The sequence below is a fragment of the Triturus cristatus genome, chromosome 1_1 (genome assembly GCF_964204655.1).
Source record: "Triturus cristatus chromosome 1_1, aTriCri1.1, whole genome shotgun sequence".
Lineage (NCBI taxonomy): Eukaryota > Metazoa > Chordata > Amphibia > Caudata > Salamandridae > Triturus > Triturus cristatus.
Genome location: NC_140579.1, coordinates 135,624,478 through 135,648,247, shown reverse-complemented (window position 1 = coordinate 135,648,247; position 23,770 = coordinate 135,624,478). Strand labels below are relative to the sequence as shown.

At 44.0% G+C, this 23,770-nt stretch overlaps 1 protein-coding gene across 2 annotated transcripts in view; it reads left to right on the top strand.

Moving 5' to 3' along the window:
* LOC146869813 (class II histocompatibility antigen, M beta 1 chain-like) overlaps positions 1-23,248 on the top strand; it is a 146,549-nt gene extending 123,301 nt beyond the window's left edge. The window contains exons 4-6 of one of the 2 annotated variants that reach the window (XM_085618700.1): positions 922-1,038; positions 20,063-20,098; positions 22,244-23,248. In XM_085618700.1, the coding sequence (XP_085474826.1) occupies positions 922-1,038; positions 20,063-20,098; positions 22,244-22,251 (161 nt within the window). In that variant the 3' untranslated portion in view covers positions 22,252-23,248. Of the gene's footprint in view, positions 1-479; positions 581-921; positions 1,039-20,062; positions 20,099-22,243 lie in introns of those variants that run through there. The other variant, XM_085618776.1, reaches the window with a different exon arrangement.
* The last annotated feature ends 522 nt before the right edge of the window (positions 23,249-23,770 follow it).

Sequence of the window (23,770 nt, the reverse complement as noted above, 5' to 3'; positions counted from 1 at the left end):
CAGAGAGCGGGCTGTATGACATTTGGCGCCTTCACCACCCAGAAACACAAAATTATTTACACTATTCAGCTGCGCATAAGTCCTATGCGCGATTAGATAACTTCCTAGCGTCTACAACGCTTCTGTCTAGAGTGCGGGAGTTTTCAATAGAGCTACGCTCTCTGTCAGATCACGCTCTAATCACAGTCACAATTCAAGCGGGGGAGGCCAATCGTACTCTGGCGAGGTGGCGTCTGCGAAAGGGGCTGCTACAATCACCAAACACAGTGAAGGAGATTAATGGGAAGTAATAAAGCACAATGATAGGGAGGACACCTCGATGGGTGCGATCTAGGAGGCCCTAAAGCTACCTAAAGCTGACACTGCCTCTCTCTCTCTTGCTGTCTTGTAGCTCTCAGCCTGACACTCTTTTTCTCTCTCTTGCTGTCTTGTAGCTCCTGGCCTGACACTGTCTTTCGCTCTCTCTTGCTGTCTTGTAGCTCCCGGCCTGACACTGACTCTCTCTCTCTCTTGCTGTCTTGTAGCTCCCGGCCTGAAGCTGTATATCTCTCTTGCTGTCTTGTAGCTCCCGGCCTGACTTTGTTTCTCTCCCTTTCTTGCTGTCTTGCAGCTCCCAACCTGACACTGTCTCTCTCTCTCTCTCTCTCTCTCTCCCTCCCTCTCTCTCTCTCTCTCTCTCTCTCTCTCTCTCTCTCTCTCTCTCTCTGTTGCTGTCTTGTGTCTCCCGGCCTGACACTCTCTCTCTCTCTCTCTCTCTCTCTCTCTCTCTCTCTCTTTCTCTTGCTGTCTTGTAGCTCCTGGCCTGATGACACTTTCTCTCTCTCTCTCTCACTCTCTCTCTCTGTTGCTGTCTTGTAGCTCCCGGCCTGACACAGTCTCTCTCTCTCTCTCTCTCTCTCTCTCTCTCTTGCTGTCTTGCAGCTCCCGGCCTGACACTGTTGCGGACGGTGAAGATCAGTATCTCGGTGGTGGTCCTGGGCCTCGGCATCATCTTCCTCCTCGCCGGACTCATCAGCTGGAAGAAATCCCGTTCTGATGGTAAGAGACTGTCCAACCCACGGAGTGCACTGACAGTTGCTGTGCTGTCTTAGAGTGCTGATAGAGTGAGTGATTGCTCCAACACTAACCCCTGTTGTTGAAACTTGACTCTTCGCATGAGTTGTTGGTTCTCACAGGTGGCGTTGCCTATTGAGCGGTAGCAGTGTTAGTTCTTACAAGCGGTGTTTGTTATCAGTTATAATCAGATGTATGTTGTGTTTTGATTCTGGTAGTATGTCCACTTGTTACTACAAGTATTGACTGTTTGGTGTTGGCTTAGATGGATTCAGGGAGGTGGTCTTGCTTCTTACAGGAGTTATTGGTTCTCACAGGTGGCGTTGTCTATTGACCGGTAGCAGAGTTAGTTCTTACACGCACTGTTTTTTGTTAGATATCGTGGGTTGGAAGCTGTGTTTTGAATCCGGTAGTAGGTCCACTGGTTACGACAAGTATTGACTGTTGGGTGTTGGCTAGGATGGATTCAGGGAGGTGGTCTTGCTTTTTACAGGAGTTGTTGGTTCTCACAGGTGGCGCGGTCTACTGACCCGTAGCAGTGTTAGTTCTTACAAAAAGTGTTTTTTGTTACATATTGTGAGTTGGATTTTGTGTTTTGACTCCTTAATTTGTCCACTGGTTGCAACAAGTATTGACTGTTGGGTGTTTTCTTAGATGGATTCAGGGCGGTGGTCATACTTCTGATAGGTGTTATTGGTTCTCAAAGGTGGCTTTGCCTATTGACCGGTAGCAGTGTTAGTTCTTACCAGCGGTGTTTGTTATTAGTTATCATGAGATGGAGGTTGTGTTTTGACTCCGGTAGTATGTCCACTATTTACAAAAAGTATTGACTGGTGAGTGTTGGCGTGGATGTATTCAGGGAGGTGATCTTGCTTCTTACAGGAATTGTTGGTTCTCACAGGTGGCGTTGCTTATTGACCAGTAGCAGTGTTAGTTCTTCCAAGCTGTGTTTGTCATTAGTTATCATGAGATTGATGTTGTGTTTTGACTCTGATAGTATGTCCACTGGTTACGACATGTATTGACTGTTGAGTGTCGGCTTAGATGGATTCAGGTGGTGGCCTTGCTTCTTACAGGAGTTGTTGGTTCTCACAGGTGGCGTTGTCTATTGCCGGTAGCAGTGTTAGCTCTTACAAGCGGTGTTTTTTGTTACATATCGTGAGTTGGATGTTGTGTTTTGACTCTGTAGTATATCCACTGGTTACGACAAGTATTGACTGTTTGGCGTTGGTTTGGATGGTTCAGGGAAGTGGTCTTGCTTCTGAGAAGTGTTGTTGGTACTGAAAGGCGGTCTTGGTATTTAGAGTCTAGGCACCAAGAAATTATGTGTGTTTGTTCTGACAGGTATTTTGCCATTGTGGCACTGGCAGCTGATGCAGTGTGTTGCCTCTGAAGGCTGGTGTGAAGCGTTGGTCCTGAGTAGCTGTTTTGCCTGTTGGCTCTGACAGAATTGTTGCTTATTGACTGTTAGAAGGTTTGTTGCCCGTTGAGTCTCAAAGGCAGGGGTGGTTTTTGGCTCTAACAGCTGCCACTGCTTGTAGGTCAGAAATGTTTTTTTGTGGCATGTTAGCTGTAGATACACATGCTGTGCATACTTCCACCATCTACTGTTGGACTCGGACGTGTGCAACTTGTTTCTCTTTGAAGGAAGTCTTTTCGAGTTACGGGATCTAGTGATTCCACTGATCCAGATCAGGGTATTAAAAATATGCCCACTACCACGGATAGAGTAATCTCACAGTTACACGCACATACATTCATCATACGCTAGGGCCCATTTCACTAACATACGCTCAAATACTCTACCAGCAAAAAACCTGTGGGAAGAAAAACCCCTAAACCACCCTGCATCTATATCTAGGCGATAGGACCTGATTATAGTGGTTGTCTAACATAATATAAACAATCTATAAACAATGATCAAAAATATACTCAATAATTGACAAAGAAAGAAATATTCAACACCATGTTTAAAAGTTATATTGCTTTATCTAAAATTAGTCAAAGTAAATCAGAATAAATCATTTCTCATAGTTACCTATTCTAACTAAGTGTCAGAACGGGTCAGGACCAGTCTCTTGGCAAAGTCTCCCAGGACAGTCCTCAGCATCAGTCCTCAGCAACGCAAGTTCACGCAGCGAAGGTAAAATGGCAAGTGGCAAAGAGTGGGGCAAGGGGTGGCACCAACCCTCCCTAAGCTAACAGTTTTTATAATGAAAAATACAATGGAAACTCACATAAAAATTGGCAAGTAAAACTGTATCACTGAGCAGAACGAGAAGGAAGAGATGTAACTTTGCAACATCTGAAAATCTCCGCTCAGGAAAAGTCACAAGACGTAACCACGGAACAGGAACCAAGAAACAGAAACTATTAAAGTATCAAACTCATTCCGCTTCCCTCGGCAGCCGAGCTATAGTTCAGAGTTTTCCTCTAAGGCTCCTTTGTCTTCCAAGGACGTCAAGGACACTTTCACTTTTCTTGGAGAATACCCAAAACTGCTGCTGTCCTCATGGAAAGTTTTTCATTCAAGGACTACGGTCAGTTGTCTTCAACCAATTTCCAGCAGGGGTCTCTCTTGCCACATCACAGATTGCCTGCGCCACAGCTCAGCCAGGCTTCAAAAATATTCTCAGTCATTTCATAAAGGCCTCCATAGGCCACAATAGACCATCTTTAATTAAAGAGACAAAATAAAGATTACTACATCATAATGATTAAACAGTGTTAACCCCACTAATACCCTTATGTGTATGCATTTATCTAGCTTTGCGACATAAAAAGCATTAATTCAGACAGCGTTTTGTGCTAAAAATAAATAGCACACAGCAACGTTTAAACATGAAAACTTGCACGTTATTGTAAATACAAATACAGCAAACATATGCTAACCCTCGTGTAACCTTCTCTTGTGTTAAAACAAACAAGTTGATTAGTGAAACACACTTGCACAAGACAAATAATTAGTTGTTAATTATTAATAAATTAATAAACGCATAGACATGCCAGAGCTTCAAAAGCCCCAGAATTTTCTAACAGAAAACTCTGCTCCAGCAATCCCCCCTTTGGTGATTTTATCACCAAATAAACCCTAAAAAAAAAAATTAGTGAAAATTTAGTCCCATTTTAGGAGAAATCAGAAATGTCTTTTCCCCTTACACAACATTAAGCACCAGTCACTCTTTCATCATCCCTTTTTGTCTCTAAATAAACACTCTCCCTCAATTCTTCTAATTCAATCTCTTCTGGTTCTCTTTTCGAATTTTTCGAATTCTTCGAATTCTTGTTTTTCTTTTCATTTTTCAATTTCTCTTTCCCTCTTCTGTTTTTACAACACACACACACTAATCTCAGTATCAGTAAAGCAACAATTATACACGACAAAGGTCAGGCAACTTGTAATAAGCCTTGTTCCCACACACATAATACACTCCTGGAAAAAATTGTATCTTCTCCACCTCTGAAACCCCAACCTGTCGCAACGAAGTATGTATCATGGCACTCACTAGTCCCCACGAAATATGTATCATATTGTGATTTCCTTCTGGTAATGCATAGTTTACCCTTCTGCGGTGCATCTAGAGCTAAAGTTGGACTAGCCCCATTTTTCAACTCTTTTCCCATCTCAATGTCCCAAATTGTCTCACTCACTTCATATTTTCCCGCTCTCTCATGCATGTTCACTCTCCTTTCCTCTACCATATCCAGGAAAGCTTTCTCCTCTTCTTTCAAACTGCAAGTTAAATTATTCTTAAAAATATAATCTAATGTTAGTCCTTTTTCTTCAATAAAAATCTCACCAAAAGTGTTAGCTTCTTTAGCTGGATTCAGCTCTTTGTTCATTGGCAAGTGCCCAAAAATACTATCTCTGTTAGACATCTTATAATCTACTTTCCCTAACAAATAAAAAACACTACTTAAAATACTACAAGAAATACCATATGTAGCTGGTAAATGGTGATAAGTAACACCCTCTGAAACGGATGCAGGTAACTGCATGCAGACATAGCAATCCCTCACTTCCATTGTCTTCACATATTCATATAACAGTTTAGAAAAAACATTACTAGAAAAATTATTAATTGACCTATCCTTGTGTATGTAACTACTACTTCTAATTGGAACTACTTTTTGTGAATTCTTCTCTATATTAGTCATGTTTTCTGTGTCCATCCCAAATTCAACCTTAAAAGTAACTAATAAAACTAAAACACCCCATAGAAGCATTAATATTCCAGTACAACAGCAGCACATCTTGCACCACCTTTTAAAGAAGGCACATCTATTTTGATTATTCTCTATGTTAGCCCTTCTGCTTTAACTTCTACTACTCCACTACTGAAATTAGGATTTTTCAAATCTCCAACGTTTGTTCCAAACTCTTCAGTTTCTCCAACAATCTTTCTGTTCGCTCAGTCCAAGTGACCTTCTTTTACTCAGTTTGGATACTCATCATTTTTCACATCAAATTGTATCAGATCTCCAACATTCAAATCCTCAGTATCTGACTCTTCTCCAATGTCAGTCAAGAGTACTTTCAGGATTTCACCAGTATCTTCCTCAACCACTTCTCTCAAGACCACTTCCGGATTATCTTGAGTCACTGTTTCTTCTTTTCCTTCTTCAGACAGTGTCACATAAGACCATTCCGGTGATCTGTACTTTTGGTTGGGTCTTTTAACTCTTTTTATTTCTACTGGTTCTTTTGTTTTCTTTTATTCTTCTTCCTCAGCTCTCGAAGTTTGACTTGATACTTCATTCACTTGTTCAGCTTTTGATGAATTTGCTCTTATTATTCTGTATTTCACCCTTTTAACTTGGTTGTTAGGCCAACGATCTCCTTTCACAACCCTTTTCGGCTTTACTTCTTTAACACTCCTTTCTCCAATCGAAGTTCTCTTTCTTAGAACTCGACCCTCTGTTTGTTCATTTTCATCATCCAATTCTGTTTCAATTGCCTCTTGCTTTCGTTTCTTAGCAGTTTTCTTTTCTTCCACAGATTCTTTCACCACTATTTGAGACTTCCCTACTTCTGTCCCTCCTCGGATCTCCGACACGCAATCTTCTTGCTGTCTACTTGTCCCTTCACCTAGCTCCTCATCAATGTTCCCTACGCCTCCTCGGGGGTCTTCCGCAATCTGTCCCTCTCTATCTTTTTCTGACCCTGTTTCCTCAAGAATAATCTCAAGTGGTTCTTCGATCTCCTCCTCTTCTGATTCAGGAGTAGTCTCTGTGTTATTTCTCTTTTCTTTTCTTTTTCCTCCACTGCTATTTGAAACTTCAGGCTCTTTAACAGAATTTGATCTTCCCTCTGATACTTGCAGTGAATCCTTTGAAGCTCTCTCTGCTTCTCTTCTCACTGATTCCGTATCTTCAGGATCTTCACCATCACTGGAATCTGACTCTTCATAATACTCTTTACCAGTTCCCTCTCTCGGGCTTGGAATTCTCAGAGTATGACTTGCATGTACCCAGTGCTTCACTCCAGCACACTTTACTGCAGTCGTTGTAGTCAGAATAACTTGTCTCGGCCTTCCCCACCTTGGAATCAAGCAATTTCTTCTTCTGTGCACCTTAATCCTCACCCAGTCTCCTGGACTTAGATCATGGGCTTGCTTCTTCTCAAGTGTGGTAGCTTTTTCTCCAACTTGGTGAAACACAGAATGAACTGCGTCAGCCAGGCCTTTACAGTAATCCAAAATCATGTCATCAGTTATTGTCACCAATTTATTCACAGGCACGAATGCATGGCGCATTGCACGTCCCATAATGATTTCATGCGGGCTCAAACCTGTAGTTCTATCTGGAGTAGATCTCATGGTCATTAAGACTAGAGGCAAAACGTCTGGCCATTTCATGCCAGTGGCTAAACACATTTTTCCGATTCTATTCTTGATTGTGCCATTAATCTGCTCAACCACACCAGAAGCCTCTGGTCGGTATGCACAATGTAGCTTCTGCTGTATTTTTAATGCTTCACAAATCAAACCAATCAGTTCATTCTGGAAGTGTCTACCTCTGTCAGACTCAACTGTAACTGGAAACCCAAACCTAGGAATCAACTCCCTCAACAGTAATTTTGCCACAGTTAATCCATCATTTCTTCTAGTCGGGTAAGCCTCCACCCACCTTGAAAATAAACAGACTACCACTAAAACATACCTCAGTCTGTTCACTTGGGGCATTTCAATGAAATCAATTTGCATTCTTGTAAAAGGACCTCCTTCTCTGCCTATTGTCCCTAGATTCACCACTGTCTTTTTCCCAGTGTTAAATTGCTGACAAATTAAACACCTTTGACAGATGCTCTCCGCAATTGTCCTAAACTTTGCATTGTACCAGGTTTGTTTAAAGGACCTTACCATCGCGTCCCTCCCCAGATGTCCCTGGCCATGATACATCCTTGCCATTGACGACAAAATTGAGTTTGGCATCACTGGTCTGCCATCCCTGTAGACCCAAACATGGTCTGATTCTCTTGGAGCACATCCTGCCTTAACCCAATCTTGTTTCTCTTCTTCTCCTGCCTCATTTTGTAACTGCTTCACCTCATCCCACGTTTCTAGGACATTAGTAAACATCACAGAAAGAAAAGACATTTCTTCCTTCTCTCTTTCCCTGTTAATTGATAGATTCATTTTAGCGCAATATTGCGCCACATCGTTGGCATACCTGTTACCAACAGCGATAAAATCCTCCCCTGTAACATGTGCTGTACACTTTACAACCGCTAACTCCTTAGGCAGCTGTATCGCCTCAAGCAATTTTCCAATCAGTTCAGCATTCTTTATTGGAGTTCTACCCGATGTCAAGAAACCTCTTTGTAGCCCCAGTTGGCCAAAGTCATGCACCACTCCAAATCCATACTGACTATCAGTCAATATTGTTGTTCTCAAATCTTTCCCAATCTCACAAGCTTTTGTCAATGCCACTATTTCAGCAACTTGCACAGATTTCACTCCTTTCAATGGTGATGCTTCCACAACCTCTGAAACTTTGCACACTGCATATGCTGCACATAGCACACCATTATCATTTCTCAGGCATGATCCATCCACAAACAACACATGGTCATTCTCAGATAAGGGAATATCCCTTATGTCTGGTCTCGGTTTTGTACAATACTCAAGCACATCCAAACAATCATGATCATCTTCCATTTTCACACCCACATTTTCAATATCCGGCAAAAGTGTCGCTGGATTCACATTCAGTTTCTCTTTTTCTCTCACTGGAAATGCTAAGTAAGTTGTTCTATCTTCAGATTCCTTTCTTTTCTTATACCACCTATCCTTCCACTTTTCTACATCACCCCATCTTCGCAATAGTGCTATCATTTTCTTAATCTGTCTTGTTCTACCAGTAGCATTCAAACTCTCTATGTCCTTCTCTGTGAAATCCATCCTGTACGTTTTCTGTAAAGCCTTTATTCTATCAATGTCAACTCCTTGCTCATTTGCTATTGCTCTCAGCCTGTCATGTGTATTTCCTGCTCTCCAGGTGATACTCTTGCACATAAACATTAATTCACCATCATGATGACTTTTCAGGATTTCTGTTGGAACTGTTCCTGTCACAAGCTCTTCTAATTCTATACGTAATTTAACCACATCAATAACTTGTGAATCTTTATCCTTTTTCTGAAGAACCTTCATCCAGTCATTTAAATCGTCAACTGTTATTTCTGCAGTTTTTCTCACTGGAACCACTTTTTTCTGCGGTTCTAAAATTGGCATTCCTGAACAACTAGGTTCACTAACATCCATTAATTCACTACCTGTGTCATGTCTTGTTTGTCTCAGGTCATTTCTCCCTGTTCTTTTATCTGAATCTCCTGAAGGACCAGCTGAATTTGTCAAATCATTTGCAATATATGGAACTACCAGTCCATTTTCACCTGCTCTCTGTCTGTCAAACATAGGAATAACCGGACCTATAGTTACAGGTACCGTAACAGCTTCTAGATTCTTCGTTAATTCTCTAATTTTCTCAGTCAGTTCTGTTGTCGTCTTGGCTAATTGTCTGGCATTTTCTTCACTACCTCGATTCTCTTTCTCCCTGAAAGAACTACTACCTCTTGATTCAGGTGTCACTTTTTCTTTTTCAATGATACAGACTGTATCTCTTATCGGAGAAACAACTGGTGTACTCTCATCTGGTTCTGATCTATATGGAGGTGGTCTCTTGTAAATCATGTCATTCAGGACCTCATCCTCATATTCTCCATATCTTCTCATATCTGACTCAGGAACCTTTTCTTCATGGCTGAAGGATGCAGGTATTTTCACTGAAGATAGCAACTCACCCTCTCTTGTCTTAACCTCTTTATCCTTGCTAAACCACTTCTTAAATTTTCCAAAGAGGGTTTTTTCCTTTTCCTCTTCTTGGTAATACATCTTAGTAAGCGCTTATCAAACTCTTTACTCTTTCCGTATTATAAATACAATACGAGTTAACGCACCAATCCTGGAGTGTCTGCGTCACTAAACAGTTCTACCAATCCTTGCGCGGCTCACACCAACACTCCAATCCTAGCGCAAGCACTATTCTGATCCACTATCCAATCAGAGCGCGGTCTCTATGACATCAGCAGCTGCTGCAGTCTCTGTCTCCTGTCTCTGTCACTCGTCTACCCCTCCTTTACAAAACTCTCAGTAGACTTCGTGTGTCAAAATTTTACAAAATCTATTAGTTACAACATAAAAACATCTCCATTGTCTGCTTCGCTAACCACAGAATAGTAAAAGAGAGTCTATTTCTCAAGAGTCAACAAACTTACATACATCTCATAACTGTTTCCTCTAGGACGTATCCAAAAGAGTCTTACAATCAATAAATGTATATGCATTCACGCACATTCATACAAGAAAAATATAGTACATACACACAGAATCCTGCTTCCTGAGAACAGCGCACAATCTGTCTCTATACAGAATTATAACTTACAACAACTAAGCAGCTTACCTCTGCCCAGTTCCTCAAACAAGCTCAGAGAATACCTATTACTCCTCCCGCAATAAGTTTTAACGGCAATCCTTACGGATCCCTGGGACTTAAGACCAGAGTTTCACAGATAACCTTCACTACGATACACACTCCTTATATACCAGAAATGTTTTCTAATAGTAACATACAATGTCACTGATTCCGAACCCAGACAATGTGAACGCGCAACTTCAATTGTCACACGTAATTCCTTACAATCCCGTCTTTCCCGAGAGCAGCATATACACCTTCCTCTGCTCTACTACGGAACTGCTTCCAGCTTCCAAATTCCAGAAGCACTACATATAACTCAACAAGACGACTCCAACATATAGTATTAGTACATATACCAACATTACCCAAATAAATCAATAATCAATAAGCCAATGTACAAGCAATCTTATCTTATCTGATCAAGACAACCATCTGTAACCATCCTCTGCTACCAGAGAAACTGATCCAGATCAGGGTATTAAAAATATGCCCACTACCACGGATAGAGTAATCTCACAGTTACACGCACATACATTCATCATACGCTAGGGCCCATTTCACTAACATACGCTCAAATACTCTACCAGCAAAAAACCTGTGGGAAGAAAAACCCCTAAACCACCCTGCATCTATATCTAGGCGATAGGACCTGATTATAGTGGTTGTCTAACATAATATAAACAATCTATAAACAATGATCAAAAATATACTCAATAATTGACAAAGAGAGAAATATTCAACACCATGTTTAAAAGTTATATTGCTTTATCTAAAATTAGTCAAAGTAAATCAGAATAAATCATTTCTCATAGTTACCTATTCTAACTAAGTGTCAGAACGGGTCAGGACCAGTCTCTTGGCAAAGTCTCCCAGGACAGTCCTCAGCATCAGTCCTCAGCAACGCAAGTTCACGCAGCGAAGGTAAAATGGCAAGTGGCAAAGAGTGGGGCAAGGGGTGGCACCAACCCTCCCTAAGCTAACAGTTTTTATAAGGAAAAATACAATGGAAACTCACATAAAAATTGGCAAGTAAAACTGTATCACTGAGCAGAACGAGAAGGAAGAGATGTAACTTTGCAACATCTGAAAATCTCCGCTCAGGAAAAGTCACAAGACGTAACCACGGAACAGGAACCAAGAAACAGAAACTATTAAAGTATCAAACTCATTCCGCTTCCCTCGGCAGCCGAGCTATAGTTCAGAGTTTTCCTCTAAGGCTCCTTTGTCTTCCAAGGACGTCAAGGACACTTTCACTTTTCTTGGAGAATACCCAAAACTGCTGCTGTCCTCATGGAAAGTTTTTCATTCAAGGACTACGGTCAGTTGTCTTCAACCAATTTCCAGCAGGGGTCTCTCTTGCCACATCACAGATTGCCTGCGCCACAGCTCAGCCAGGCTTCAAAAATATTCTCAGTCATTTCATAAAGGCCTCCATAGGCCACAATAGACCATCTTTAATTAAAGAGACAAAATAAAGATTACTACATCATAATGATTAAACAGTGTTAACCCCACTAATACCCTTATGTGTATGCATTTATCTAGCTTTGCGACATAAAAAGCATTAATTCAGACAGCGTTTTGTGCTAAAAATAAATAGCACACAGCAACGTTTAAACATGAAAACTTGCACGTTATTGTAAATACAAATACAGCAAACATATGCTAACCCTCGTGTAACCTTCTCTTGTGTTAAAACAAACAAGTTGATTAGTGAAACACACTTGCACAAGACAAATAATTAGTTGTTAATTATTAATAAATTAATAAACGCATAGACATGCCAGAGCTTCAAAAGCCCCAGAATTTTCTAACAGAAAACTCTGCTCCAGCACCACCTAATAGTGGTATTGCTCATGGGCATCAGCTCCATTGTTAGATTGTTTTGCTCTAAGTGGCAGTGCAGAGCATTGGCTCGACAGAATTGATTCTTCCTGGTGCCTACAGAGATTGTTGTCTGCTGACGGTGGAGGTAGGTGTTGGCTCTGACATGTACTCTGAGGTTTCATTCCTGACAGGTATCTCTGAGAGACAGTTTGATATTTGATTTGACCCTGAAGAACAGTGCTGATCGTTGGCTTTGATAGCGTTGTTGCTTCTCAGCTCTCCTAAGGGTTGTTGTCTCTTGGCTTTTAAGGCCAGTGATGGCTGTTGGCAGGTGGCACTGCTTGTTAGGTCTGAGCTTTTTTTTTTAGGTCTGAGGGCTATTGCTGAGTGTTGCCTCTGGCAGCGTTTTTATGTCCTGGTGCTTGCAAGTGTTGTTTCTTCTGGCTCTCAAAGGTGTCAGCTCTGATGTGTTTACAGGTGGCACCTCGTGCTGGGTCTGAGATTGGATTTGGCCCTGAGGTGCAGTGTTGATTGTTGGCTCTGACAGAACTGTTGCTTCTTAGCTTGTACAAAGGATGTTGCCTGTTGGCTCTTAAAGGCAGTGGGGGTTATTGGCCCTGACAGGTGGCACTGCATAGTTGGTCAAACAGTGTTTTGTCTTGGAGAGTCAGTTTTGAGTGTTGTCTCTGGCAGATGTCCTGTTTTATTTGCCAGGCTGTATTGTGTGTTATCTCTTACAGACCTTGTTCTTACCCATGATTCGCTGTCGTAGCTTCAAGTTTGAATTGGCCAACAGGTAGTGTTGAGTGATTGTCCGAAGGGTGACATTGTGTGTTATTTCTTACAGGCCTTGTTCACACAGATTAGGCCTTGTGTGTTTTCTCTGATTTGTGGTATTAACTCTTATAGATGGTGCTAGGTGCTATCTGTCACACACAGTGGTTGCTGTGACAGGCAGGTTCATCTGTGGTGCTGGGTTCTGGTCTAGCAGTCAGCCATGTACTCTTGCTCTCAGGGTCTCTCTTATTGTGAGAGACATTGCTTTGTTTGTGATGTGTAAGAGGAGGTACAGGATCTCAGAGGCGGTGCTCATCCTATGAGACTGGGTTGCCTGGTGGCTCTGAGAGCTTGTGTTGGCTCTGAGAGGCCACGCTGGGCATTGGTTCTGTGACATTGTGTTGGCTGTTGATTGTAAGAGGTGGTATATGATGAGGATGATATATGTTTTGTTCTTTCTAAAGCGCAAACCTAGCAGGCTAGCAATGGCTCACTGAATGGGGCAAGCCCCTTAGATATACATAGAGGGGGAGGCAGAGGGGAGGCGAGGGGTGGGAGCTACAGTTAGTAGACGGGGTAATAAGTCTGCCTGAGCTAATGGGCCTTGAAAATGTGAGTTTTCAGTTTCTTCCTGAACTGTGGCAGAATTGGTTCTGATGGAGAGCAATGAGTCCCAGATCCTGGTGGAGCAGACAGCCTATACTACCTGTTCGAGGCATATGAGCTGCAGATCACACACTAAGGATAAGATCGCCATCTGGTGTTGGGCTCGGATGATTGCAGGTTGTTGTTGTCTTCGGAAGAAGTCTTTGGTCACGAGATTGGTGACTCCTCCCCTGGACAACAGTGCGCATGGGCATCCACTCCATCCTCAGATTGTTTTTTTCCGCCATTGGGTTCGGATGAACTTTTTTCCGCTCCAGCAGAAAACTTATAGCAATCCCTACAACTCTCATAACTTCAAAACTCGACGTCGAAAACCATATCGGACCGACTCCGGACGCGGCTGATGGAAAGGACACCTTTTAAAAAATGCCCCCAATGTGGAGCAAAGTTCCCTCATTGCGATCACCACGAGGTCTGTAATTTGTGCCTTTCACCAGACCACAACGAATCCAGCTGTCCAGCCTGCGCCGCATTCCGTTCGAAGAAAACCATCCGGGACCGAAGAGCTCGACGCCATATCATGGCCAAGCCGGTTCCGGAACCAGAAGACATCTTTGCACAGGACGTCCCTGACGATGACTCCGAAGATCTCCAAATCGTGTCCGAGGCCGACGATTCAGATCCGGGGCAGCCTGTGAGTACCAGCCCCCCTACCCCAACACCACCCAAAAAGACATTGGTCAAGACTCTGCCAACTGGGCCCAGTCGCGATCCAAAAACATCTTCTGAAGCCCCGCCCTCGGGCCCGGCTCCGAAAAAAAGTAAGCCTGCAGGTGGCTCGGGCTCGAGCAAACCTCATGTCATTGTGCCTATAATACCTTCGGCACCAAAGCAGGCTTCGGGACCGAAATCTCCATCGGGCCCGAAACGTCACTCGGTCCCGACATCTCCACCGGCACCGAAACGTTCTTCGGCGCCGAGGTCTCCACCGACACCGAAAGGCTCGTCGGCACCGAAAGGCTCGTCGGCACCGAAAAATCCACCGGAACCGAAAAGTTCTTCGGCACCCAAAACATCTTCGGTGCCAAAACACGTCCATAAAGACCCAAAAAAGTCGGCGCCACAGCCGCCTTCGGACACTGAGGAACTCTTTCGACCTGATCCTAAGCAAAAACGGATTTACATAAATCTGAAAACTGGACATGTCACAGCGGTGCCCTACAAGAAAAGGAAGCTGGACTCACCACCTCCTCCAGCACCTCCAAAGAAGAAGGACTGTGCCACTTCACCCATACGTCCTTCCTCCTACATTACCTCCTATTCCATCCCCCCAACCCCCACCGCCTGCACCTCTACCATCTCCTTCTCATACACCACCTCCACAGGATGATGATTTTGGGGGAGGGGGAGACCCAGATTTCTTTACTTATCCCACTGATCCTACTGATCCCTTTACACTCCCGGACACAGCACCAGTAGATGACTGGACTTACCCTATACCTGATGTGCCTGACCCCGCTCCATACCCCTCAAAACCCTCACCTCCTGATGACCATTTAGGGTTCGGTCAGCTTATTAACAGTGCAGCATCGTTTCATGGTGTCACCATGCACACCGACACTCCTGAGGAGGACTTTCTACTCGACACTTTTGAGCAGTCCCAGAAAACAGTCCACATTCTACCCATGATTAAGGGAGTGATAAAGCATGCCACTGAGGTTTTTAAAGACCCTGTCAGGGCCAGGGTTCTCAACCCCAGAATAGAAAAAAAATACAGACCAGCGCCACAAGATCCTGCGTACATCAAGGCGCAACTCCCCCTAGACTCACTAGTCGTCTCCAATGCCAGAAAAAGGGCCAACTCCCAAACAACCGGAGACACGCCGCCCCCAGACAAGGAGCCTAAACTCCTGGAGGCTTCCGGCAAAAGGGTTGCCGCTCAAGCGGCTATCCACTGGCGTATCGCAAATACACCAGCCCTATTGGCTCGTTATGATAGAGCCCATTATGATCAACTGGAGGATCTCTTGCAACACCTGCCTGAACCTTTCAAAACACAGGCCACTGACCTCATACAAGAGGGCAAACTAATATCCAATGCCTCCATTAAATGTGCATTAGACGCAGCGGACACCGCCTCTAGGGCAGTCAACACAAGCGTATTGCTTAGACGCCACGCATGGCTGCGCATCTCCGGCTTCAAGCCGGAAGTTCAAACCTCCATTCTTGCTCAACCCTTTAATCAGGAGCAACTATTCGGCCCTGCAGTAGACACTGCCCTAGAAAAAATGAAGAAAGATAATGAAACTGCAAAATCTATGGGAGCATTGCAGTCTACTCAACCCAGAGGCTCCTTTCGTCGCTCCTTTTATAGAGGAGCTTCCAAAAATGTGGGAACAGACAACTCTTCCACCTTCAAAGCATCAGGTCAAACATCCCCTAACAAAGGATATTTTAGAGGAGGGTATCGGGGAAACAATAATAAAGGCCGGGGACGGGGCAACAACAACACCCGCTCCTCTACAGCCACCAAACAGTGACTTGCCACCACTCCCCCCAGACCATTCCACTCCGGTCGGGGGCAGGCTTCAACAGTTCCTACCTGTCTGGAATACCATCACTACAGACAGGTGGGTAAGACAAATTATCCAATATGGCTACTGCCTCGAACTCATAAACCCGCCCCCAAACATACCACCCAGACACTGTCCCATGACGTCTCACCACCTCACGCTCCTCAAACAGGAAATACAGTCTTTGCTTCAGAAAAACGCAATAGAACCTGTTCCACTACAACATCAGGGCACAGGAGTATATTCTCTATACTTCCTCATTCCCAAAAAGGACAAAACCTTAAGACCCATACTGGACCTCAGACTACTGAACCAGTACATACAATCAGATCATTTCCACATGATCACTCTCCAACAGGTCCTTCCATTACTTCAACAAGGAGACTTCCTTGCCACATTAGACCTCAAGGACGCATATTTTCACATCCCTATGCATCCCGCTCACAGGAAGTATCTACGATTCGTGGTAGATGGTCAGCACTATCAGTTTACAGTTCTCCCATTCGGAGTAACAACTGCACCAAGGGTGTTCACCAAGTGCTTGGCAGTTGTGGCAGCATATCTCAGAAGACAACAAATCCATGTCCTCCCCTATCTGGACGACTGGCTCATAAAAGCCAATACTCTAGACAAATGCGTTCACCACACCCACCGCACTATTCAAACCCTGCACAACTTGGGATTTACCATCAACTATCCCAAATCTCAACTACAACCCTCCCAAGTACAACAATACCTGGGAGCCACCATAGACACAGCCAAAGCCGTAGCTTATCCCAGCACAGCCAGGATAGCCAACATACAAAGTCTGATCAAAACATTTCAAACACAAGACTCTCTCCCCGCAAGAGTGTTCATGCAATTCTTAGGCATGATGGCGTCATGCATCTCCATAGTACCCTTCGCACGCCTTCAAATGCGTCCCTTACAGGAATGTCTAGCACAACAGTGGAATCAGGCCCACGGACAACTTACCCATCTGGTGTTGGTGGACAGCCGCTCACTTCGCTCACTGAAGTGGTGGAACACCATCAACCTGTCCAAAGGGCAGCCATTCTTGGAGCCCCTTCCACACGTTGTGCTGACCACCGACGCATCTCTCACAGGGTGGGGAGCCCACCTCCTTCAACTCACCACTCAGGGACGGTGGACCACTCAACAAAAACAGTTCCACGTCAATCACCTAGAACTTCTAGCGGTGTTCCTAGCACTGAAATACTTCCAAGTGCATCTCCAAAACAAAACTGTCCTCATCCGCACGGACAACATGACCACAATGTATTACATACAGAAACAAGGAGGGACACATTCTCTACAACTGTCCCAACTGTTGCAACAAATTTGGAGATGGGCAATTCCCTGGAACATCTACCTGCTAGCAGAACACCTCCCAGGGGTTCAGAACCAGGTGGCCGACCTCTTAAGTCGCCACACACAGCAGATACACGAATGGGAACTACACCCCAAAGTCTTACTCCCATTCTTCCAAAAGTGGGGACAACCAGACATAGACCTGTTCGCCACACCAGAAAACGCAAAATGCCCAACCTTCGCCGCCAGGTACCCACACCCGCGATCAAAGGGCAATGCAATATGGATGAACTGGTCAGGCAGATTTGCGTACGCTTTTCCGCCTCTCCCTCTCATTCCATTTGTGGTACGCAAACTGAAACAACAGTCGCTGACACTCATCCTAGTGGCTCCCACTTGGGCACGTCAACCCTGGTTCACCACACTTTTGGAACTATCGCTAGTTCCACATCAAAAACTGCATCTCTCCCCGGATCTCTTAACCCAGAACCATGGAGAAATCAGACACCCAGATCCTCAAACACTGAACTTGGCAATCTGGCTCCTGAAGTCTTAGAGTTCGGGTACCTCAACCTTCCTCCAGACTGTATGAATATCATTAAAGAAGCCAGGAGACCTACTACTAGGGCATGCTATGCTGCAAAATGGAAACGATTTGCCATTTACTGCGCTAACAATGACATACAACCACTGGATGCTTCCATCCAGAACATCATTTGCTATTTATTGCACTTGCAAAGATGCAATTTAGCGTATTCCTCTATACGTCTACATCTAGCGGCATTAGCAGCCTATTTGCAAAATAGACAACACCTTTCCCTCTTTAAGGTACCAGCTATTAAAGCATTTATGGAGGGTCTTAAAAGAATCATTCCTCCAAGGTTACCGCCTTCCCCGGTGTGGAACCTTAATATTGTTCTAACAAGGCTCATGGGTTCACCATTTGAACCAATGCACAAATGCGAACTGCAGTTCCTAACATGGAAAGTGGCTTTCCTCATCGCAATCACATCCCTGCGAAGAGTAAGTGAAATACAAGCCTTAACTCTCGAAGAACCCTTCCTACAACTACATCGGAACAAAGTGGTTCTTAGGACGAATCCAAAATTCCTCCCTAAAGTCATTTCCCCTTTCCATCTAAACCAGTCTGTGGAACAGCCAGTCTTCTTCCCTAATCCAGACTCAGTAGCCGAGAGGGCACTTCATACCTTAGTTGTTAAAAGATAAAAGAACCTTGCTCTATTACATCGACAGAACCAAACCTTTTCGGAAAACCAAGCAACTGTTTGTTGCTTTCGCTCCACCATACAAAGGCAACCCCATTTCCAAATCGGGTATCGCCAGATGGATAGTCAAATGTATCCAAATATGTTACCAAAAAGCTAAACGTACTCTTACCGTTCCCCCTAGGGCGCACTCCACGCGTAAAATAGGGGCCTCTATGGCATTCTTAGGGAACATCCCCTTAGAAGACATTTGCAAAGCAGCCACATGGTCTACTACACACACCTTCACTAAGCATTACTGTGTTGATGTGCAATCCAAACAACAAGCTTCAGTAGGCCAAGCTGTCCTAAAAACTCTATTCCAAACTGCTGCAACTGATACAGGTGACCACCGCTAGGGGAGACACTGCTATATAGTCTATCCTTAGTGTGTGATCTGCAGCTCATATGCCTCGAACGGAATATGCTACTTACCAGTATGCATCTGTTCTTGGCATGTAGAGCTGCAGAGCCACACACGCCCACCCGCCTCCCCGGGACCTGTATCTGTTCCAGCATTGTCTTAATTAGACACTACACATGGACATCCTTTCTCTTTACTTCTTACACACTCCATCATTTCCCATCATGGCGAAAAACAATCTGAGGATGGAGTGGATGCCCATGCACACTGTTGTCCAGGGGAGGAGTCACCAATCTCGTGACCAAAGACTTCTTCCGAAGACAACAACAACCTGCAATCATCCGAGCCCAACACCAGATGGCGATCTTATCCTTAGTGTGTGGCTCTGCAGCTCCACATGCCAAGAACAGATGCATACTGGTAAGTAGCATATTCCTTTCTTGTTTTCTCCTTCCTGCAGTGTTTAGTTTACACTCTAGTGATGTTGAGTGGTGGCTCATATTGTGTGTTGAGTCTGAAAGCCTGTGTTGGTTGTGAGAGGCCATGCTGGTTGGTAGATTTGTGAGGACATGCTATCTGTTGACTCAAAGAGGTTGGTTTGGAGTATAGTTGAAGGTTAATTCTGAGAGGTCATGCTGTGTGTTGGTTCTGAGAGGCTGTGTTGACTGTGGGTTGTAACTGGCTCTATTAGGTCTGAGAGGTAGGTTTTTTTCTAAAAGGCTGTGGGTGTGAGTTTTGAGATGCAGTAGTGGTTCTGGAAGGCTTTGTTACCTGTTGACAATGAGACGGATTGTTACTTCTGTGAGGTGACATTTATCCTGAGAGGTTCTCTTAGGTGTTGGTTGTGTGAGGTGGCATTTATCCTGAGAGGTTCTCTTTAGTGTTGGTTGTGTGACGAGGCGTTTATCCTGAGAGGTTCTGTTGGGTGTTGGCTGTGTGAGGTGGCGTTTATCCTGAGAGGTTCTCTTAGGTGTTGGTTGTGTGAGGTGGTGTTTATTCTGAGAGGTTCTGTTGGGTGTTGGTTGTGTGAGGTGGCGTTTATCCTGAGAGGTTCTCTTAGGTGTTGGTTGTGTGAGGTGGCGTTTATCCTGAGAGGTTCTCTTAGGTGTTGGTTGTGTGAGGTGGTGTTTATCCTGAGAGGTTCTCTTAGGTGTTGGTTGTGTGAGGTGGGGTTTATCCTTAGATGTTCTGTCGGGTGTTGTTTGTGTGAGGTGGCGTTTATCCTGAGAGGTTCTGTTGGGTGTTGCTTTTGTGAGGTGATGCTGGCGACAGGATCTCATTGTATTGTTTTTCTTTTTCTCACACAGGCTATGCACCCATCCCAGGAGACAGCTATCCTGAAGGTGACGTACACTCCTTACTCTTGTCTCTGACTTCTGTTGTCAATGTCTGCTCACTCTGGGGCTTTTCTGTTAGTGCTTGCCTAATGGGAGAGTCCCCACACCAGGGGGCTGTCTTTATTTTGTTTTAGCACGTTTTCTACTGTTTCTTGAACTTTTAAATATTTATCTTTCCTGACCTCTTGAAGCAGCACCAAATTCTTCTGTAGATGGCACATTTTAGATGGCTCAGGACTGTCGAACATGCAGTTTTGATAAGTTTTCTGACAGTTGACAGTACACTTATGACATAGTGTGAAATGAGGTAATAATGACGACACCAATAGATTTTCATAAACTCGTTACATTTCTACTATTTTATGAAAAGGCAAGCATTGTAGCATAGCAACCAGGCACACGGGAATCTTCATTGCAATTTTAAAAGCCTCTTTGTTTTCAGCTGACACAGCTAGTAGACTTTGCAGCCTTATTATGCAAACTTTAGCACACACAAATAAACATTAGTCTTTTAATTGCTAAATCTGCTCTGAGAATAGTAAAGAACTATATTAAAGTTTAATCAATAAAAAGAAAAAGCATTGGCATGCACCAGGCCTCCAAAATGACACAGCTGCTTTTATTTCCTCCTAATTTACTAATCCAACTCGAATCAGCAAATGAAAAGAGAAAAATGCACAGAAGCTTTTTTGTAAGCGTCGGTGGGGGAGCAACACCGAGGGCATGATTCGTGGGAGCATTATGGAAGGCGCAGCTGGGGGGAGCAGCTTTGAGGGATGGGGAGGCAAAGCAACTGCAATAGAGAACAAGGGTGCTGGTGGGGGGAGAACATGGAAGGCGGATTGGGGAGAAGAAACAACGGGTGATATAACAACGTGGAGTGAGTTAGGGAAAAGAACACGGGCAAGAAATCAATGGGGGGAGACATACAAGCAAGAGCAACATGGAGGTGTGCTGGGAGACATGCATGGGCAGCAATGAGCAACATGGATTGCAGGGGAAGGTAAATACACAAGGGAGACAGCTTGAAAACACATGCACTCTCATGGCATGCTTAAGTAAAAAAAATAGAGCTTGAAAAGCAAGCAGTGGAAGCATAGAAGCCACCCAATCAAAAGGGACGGTAAGATTGACAAACTGGGACACAGAAAAGAAGCAAGCAAATGAGAGTGACAGGAAAGCCAACCAATGATATGCTGTGGACGGGCTCCAAGCTCCTGTCTGTCCTGGTAAGCCAACAATCTTTTTTTTCACAACCAGACAGCTCTGCTCTGTCTGGTAGTCTCCACCTAAAATCCACATTAGAAGGTCCACCTACTTAGGGTTGGAGGGGCCTTTTTAACGGTAAGCCGGTGGACTGCTGGCAAAGAGGTTGTCAGCAGAGCCTGCTGAGGCTCCTCTGACAGAAAAACAATAGTGTTCCTGCCTCTAAGTGATAAAAGAGATCTGCAAACTTGATGGACGGGCTGTCCACATATTTGTCAGGTTACCTGCCTCCACGAATTTCTAAATAACTCTCTGACTTTCATTTTACCTCCCTACAAAAGTGATAGTATTTTGTGTCTGTATATTCCTGCAGTTTAATATTTCTTTTATTTCTATGCTGTGGATGAAAGTTAGTACATAGTGTATTTCTCTATCACCTACAGAGCTTACCTTTTATTCATGTCTTTTTGGTGCATTATGTCCTTAATTTCTGTTTACTCCTAAGTATTCATTGTCTGCTGATTTGTATGTTCTTTATTTCAATTTTTCTGTAGAAGACTTGTCTGCTGTTAAGTACGTGTTTTTTTTATTTCTATTGTTCTGGGTACGGCCTTTATTTAATTTTTAGCCTGCAGCTGAGTCTGCCTTTTATTACTGTGTACTTAGAAATGAGCCTGGTTTTGATTTGTTTCTTCCTTCAGATGAATACGTTTTTTAAATTTTATATTTAAGCTGATTGTGCCTTTCTAAGTCTTTTTCTCTCTGCACTCAGCTGAGTTTGTCTATTGTCATTTTATGTATCCACAGCTCAGTCTGTCCTTGTTTCCAGTTTTTTAATGTATGCCCCCAGCTTTGTGTGTCTTCTCAGTGCTCATGCATGGTTCTGTCGGCGCAAGCGCTCTGCACCACCACAAACATTGCACTCTTTGTGTCTTCTTTTCTCAGTCTCCTAGAGCAGCCGTCTTCATGGTGCAGGGGCCACTTTACGCCTCCTGTGCCCATCGCCTACTACACCATTGCCTACTATGCCTTTCTCAATCGGAGCCGTGGATTTGGACCTTGCCGCGTGTGATCGGCCCTCGCCACTCTGTCGAGCCGGAGCCCAGGACTTTTGTCTGAGAGGACTCAGCTGGGGCAGGAAGTCACGTGGGACGAACAGACAGTTGAAGTGGCCAATCACTGCTGACTTTTCATTACAGCCCGAGAGGGAAGGGTACGGGAGGGCTCCGATGGCGCGTGGTGAAGGAAGGTGGAGATCTGCTACCGAGCCTAAAGGTCCAACTCTGTTTCCAAGAGTCTCAGATTATATATAGAAGGGTGGTGCAGTTCATCAAAGGAGGATCAGCCATGTCCCTGGGGCTTTTAATCAAATGCACAGCCCAGGCGCCATCTTTGCTTCACTAAATTAGATTTTGTTTATGGATTTTCAATACTTTTACTTGGAAGGTGATGTTTGTCTCTGACAGTCGGTCTGGTGGGAAGTCATCATATAAACAGGGTTGTGCATACTCTTGCAAGAGCACTCTTATTTGGGACTAAACAGTAACCGTTGTCGGATTGTCTGATTTTGGGCGGCCACAGTTGATGTGAGAGGTAGACCCTAACCCAAGAGGAAGCAGAGGTCTCCTGTAAGGGGAATCACACCTCAAATCCAGTCACTTATGTCTCACTGGGTAAATTTGTAGGACTTTCTCATTGGCAAAGCACAGAAGAACATGCTCACTTCTCTGAGGAGCATTACTGCAGGGGTGGGGGGCAGAGTTATGAATCCAATGATCTCTACCCTTCTGATATTCTGATATTTTCAATATATCTACCTCCCTGGGTATCGGTACAAGGCAGCACTTGTGCGATGACGTCTGCAAGCCTGTTTCCTGGTCAATGACTCAGTGATGTACATGACACCAAGATGCATTAAAGAGATTTCCTTTCTCCTAAATATAATATAAAGACCGGCTCCTGGAGTGATTCAGTTGGGTCCTAACATCTGTGAACGTTTTAGGTGTGTAACTTGTAGTGATGACTGACCTCCAGGTAAGTTGTAGAAACCCTTTATTAGAACAACCTCAGAGGACGCAGGTAATACATGTACACACAAGTGCTTTCCCAGCTCCGACCCCGCCAACAATTCAACTCTTCACCTTAAGAGCAGGGGACATACCTAACATTCTACAACCCATATTCTGCTCGACTCGCATCCACATTTTGCAAGACACGCAACCCCATGATTACACATCCCTTCCCTTTGATAAAAGAAACAACATTTTTTTTCAAACTTACAAAGGATAATAATATTTAGCAGCTAAACTATTGATACATTTATGTACTACAATCATAGTCTTCTAAATTCTCAGGTTTCTTGATGCTTCTACCAAAGGTGCTTGTTCTAACACCACCCTTTTCTTTATTCCTTAATGCACTATTTCCAACATCCTCAGATGTAATTCTCTGACTTCCCTGACTGACATCTTT